This window comes from Gekko japonicus, unplaced genomic scaffold (genome assembly GCF_001447785.1).
Source record: "Gekko japonicus isolate JY-2015 unplaced genomic scaffold, Gekko_japonicus_V1.1 scaffold2030, whole genome shotgun sequence".
Lineage (NCBI taxonomy): Eukaryota > Metazoa > Chordata > Lepidosauria > Squamata > Gekkonidae > Gekko > Gekko japonicus.
The window spans coordinates 270,494-273,213 of NW_015173197.1; the positions used below are offsets into that span (position 1 = coordinate 270,494).

Consider the following 2,720-nt stretch of genomic DNA (forward strand, 5'->3'; position numbering starts at 1 on the left):
TTAGCATGGTGGAAGCACGATATCCATCCAGCAAAAGAATACTTAACCACGTTCGGGTCCCGAGCCTTGAAATCCTAGAAGGCGTCGTCGCCTTTAAGGCCGCATCTCCCGTGGAAAACTACAACTCCCCTCGAGGCTCTGCGGTTATTTGCCGCCCGTCCACGCTTTAAGCCCGCGCACGGGCCAATGGGATTTGTAGTTCCCGTTTCTCCTCTTTCGCTTCCGGTTGCTATGGCTACCCGCGCGGTTCCGAGCACGTGGAGAGACTGAGAGAAGCCCTTCTTAGGCGCCGGGGGGGCCGGGCGTGGAGTGAAAATCGAGGCCCGGGCTTGAGAGGGGAGAGTAGGCCGCAAGCCCAATATAAGAGTCTGAACCGCCGTGGCCCGGGGACATCATGAGGGGGATGGTGGCTACCGAGCTCGGGCTTTGCCTGCTGCTCCTCTGGTGCGGCTTCTCTAGGGGTCGCGTAGGGCTGCGCGTTTACTTGAGCAGCTGGGCTGTGCGCGTCCCTGGAGGCGTGCAAGAAGCGCAGCGCGTGGCGCGCAAGCATGGGCTGCTCTACATGGGCCAGGTGAGGGGAGGGGGGGTCTGAGGAGGAGGAAAGTTTTTTTTCTAAGAAAATGTGGTGCACATAGAGCAAGGGGTGGTGGTTTCGCCTTTGGGTAAAGGTGTGGCTCAGAGCTTCTGAACCTGAGCATGTGTGGAGTGTCTCACCTGAAAACAAGGGGTGTATTTTAAAATAATAGGCAATATGCTTTTTTTTTTTTTTTTTAGCATATTTGGAATTGCAAAATGGGTTTTATTTGTTTTAGAGCTCTTTGAACATAGGTGGAATAACCTTCACTGAGCTGGAGAAAAAAGTATGTTATTTAAAAAAAATTTTTTTAAGGGTCCCTAAGCATTTGGCTGCGATGGCTCAAGTGGTTAAGCTGCTGAACTGCAGGCTGTGGAAGGTCGGTAGTTCAGCAGTTCGAGACCCGAGTGTGCCACATGACGGAGTGAGCTCCCGTCTCTAGTTCCAGCTCCTGCCAACCTAGCTGTTCGAAAGCAAGAAATTGCTAGTAGATAAACAGGTACCACTTCGGTGGGAAGGTAACAGCGTTCCGAGCGCCTTGGTGTTTAGTCATGCCGGCCACATGACCACGGAAACGTCTTTGGACAGCGCTGGCTCTTCGGCTTTGAAACGGAGATGAGCACTGCAACCCTAGAGTCGGATTCGACTGGCTTTCGAGCAAGGGAACCTTTACCTTTTAAGCATTTGGCAGTATGTGTTCCCTGAGCTGGACAAAGGTATATGTGTTTTAAAAGGCCATAGTCCGGCCTCTGAACATGTGCAGAGTGTCTTCCCCTGAGCTGGACAAAGTGTCTGTTTAAAAAGCCTTTTGGCCAGTTTCCTCTGAGCCATTTCATGGAGCCACCAGGCAGTGTTCCCTCTAAGCTGAGTTAGTGTGAGCTAGCTCACAGTTTTTTGGCCCTTGGCTCACACACTTTTGTCTTGCCTCAGGAAGGAGGGCTCCAGAGCAAACTAAGTTATGCAGTAGCCGAATTACTCGCTCAAAACTTTAATGCTAGTAGCTTACAAAGTAGAATTTTTGCTCACAAGACTCTACAGCTCAGAGGGAGCATTGCTGCCAGGTAACATCTTGTAGAAGTTATTATTATGTAGCGCAGTCACTGGGCATGGCACAGGGTACCTATCAAAAATGCAGGTCCCTGCCCTGAGTTGCTTACCAACCAGAATTCAACCCAGGGGAAGACTACAGAGGGCTAGGAGAAAGACACAGACATTTCAGCTCAGACCTGTGTGTGTGTGTTACGTGTAGGACCTTTGAGCATGTGCAAAGGGTCTTCTCTGAATGGTACTATCTTTTCTTTTTTGGAAAAAGACAACCCACATCTTATAAAAAGGAATGGGGGAAGGGTGAAGCAACTAGTCCTATAGGGCTTCTTCTTTCAAGCTTTCCCCCCTCCATTTCTGGAAACTTTACGACTGTGACAAATTCTAGCTAAGCCAGTTAAAATCAGCTTGGTTAGCTGCTCGAATGGGAAAGGCTTTTCTTTCTTAAATGAGCACCGAAGGGCAAAGCATTCCTGAGCATACGAAGAGCGCTCCTTTCTATTGCAAAGCATCATTTGAAAGACCTCTCTGCAATTATTATAAGACTCGGAATAAGGCCCATTGTGGAAATAAATACAATGGACGCTGGAAAGAGGCTCTGGGAGAGTGCCAAGGCCGTGGACACTCAGAATCAATTTGCCATGGCAACCTAAGCAGGGTATAAGGACACAGAGTCCACCATTTTCTCCAGGGGAATGGATCAATGTCATCTGGAGAGCAGTTGCGATTCTGAGTGGTCCCCAGCCCCCACCTGGAGATTGGCAACAGTGGTTCCCCATTACGGAATGGCTGGTTTGGAGGGCAGAGTCTATGGCATTGTACCTGTCTGAGGCCCCCCCTCCTCCTCAAACCTCACCCTCTCCAGGCTCCATCTCTCAAATCTCCAGGATTTTCCCATCTGGCGTTGGCAACCCTATCTACTTCCCAGCCAAGCATCAACCTACACCCCCCATTGATCAGCTTTCCATCTCCCCCCCACCAGCAGCCCCCACCGTGCTCTGAAGCCCTGACTGCCACGTATCTGTAGCAGTAATATCTGTGGCAGTAATGGGGTGACTGCTGGCACCTTTTCCTATCATTTTTTGCCTTGTGGTATTCAGTA

At 50.2% G+C, this 2,720-nt stretch overlaps 1 protein-coding gene across 1 annotated transcript in view; it reads left to right on the forward strand.

The window, feature by feature from the left end:
• The first annotated feature begins 394 nt into the window (after positions 1 to 394).
• PCSK4 (proprotein convertase subtilisin/kexin type 4) overlaps positions 395 to 2,720 on the forward strand; it is a 43,854-nt gene continuing 41,528 nt past the window's right edge. The window contains exon 1 of the mRNA XM_015422644.1: positions 395 to 571. Within this exon, the coding sequence (XP_015278130.1) occupies positions 395 to 571 (177 nt within the window). The remainder of the gene's footprint in view (positions 572 to 2,720) is intronic.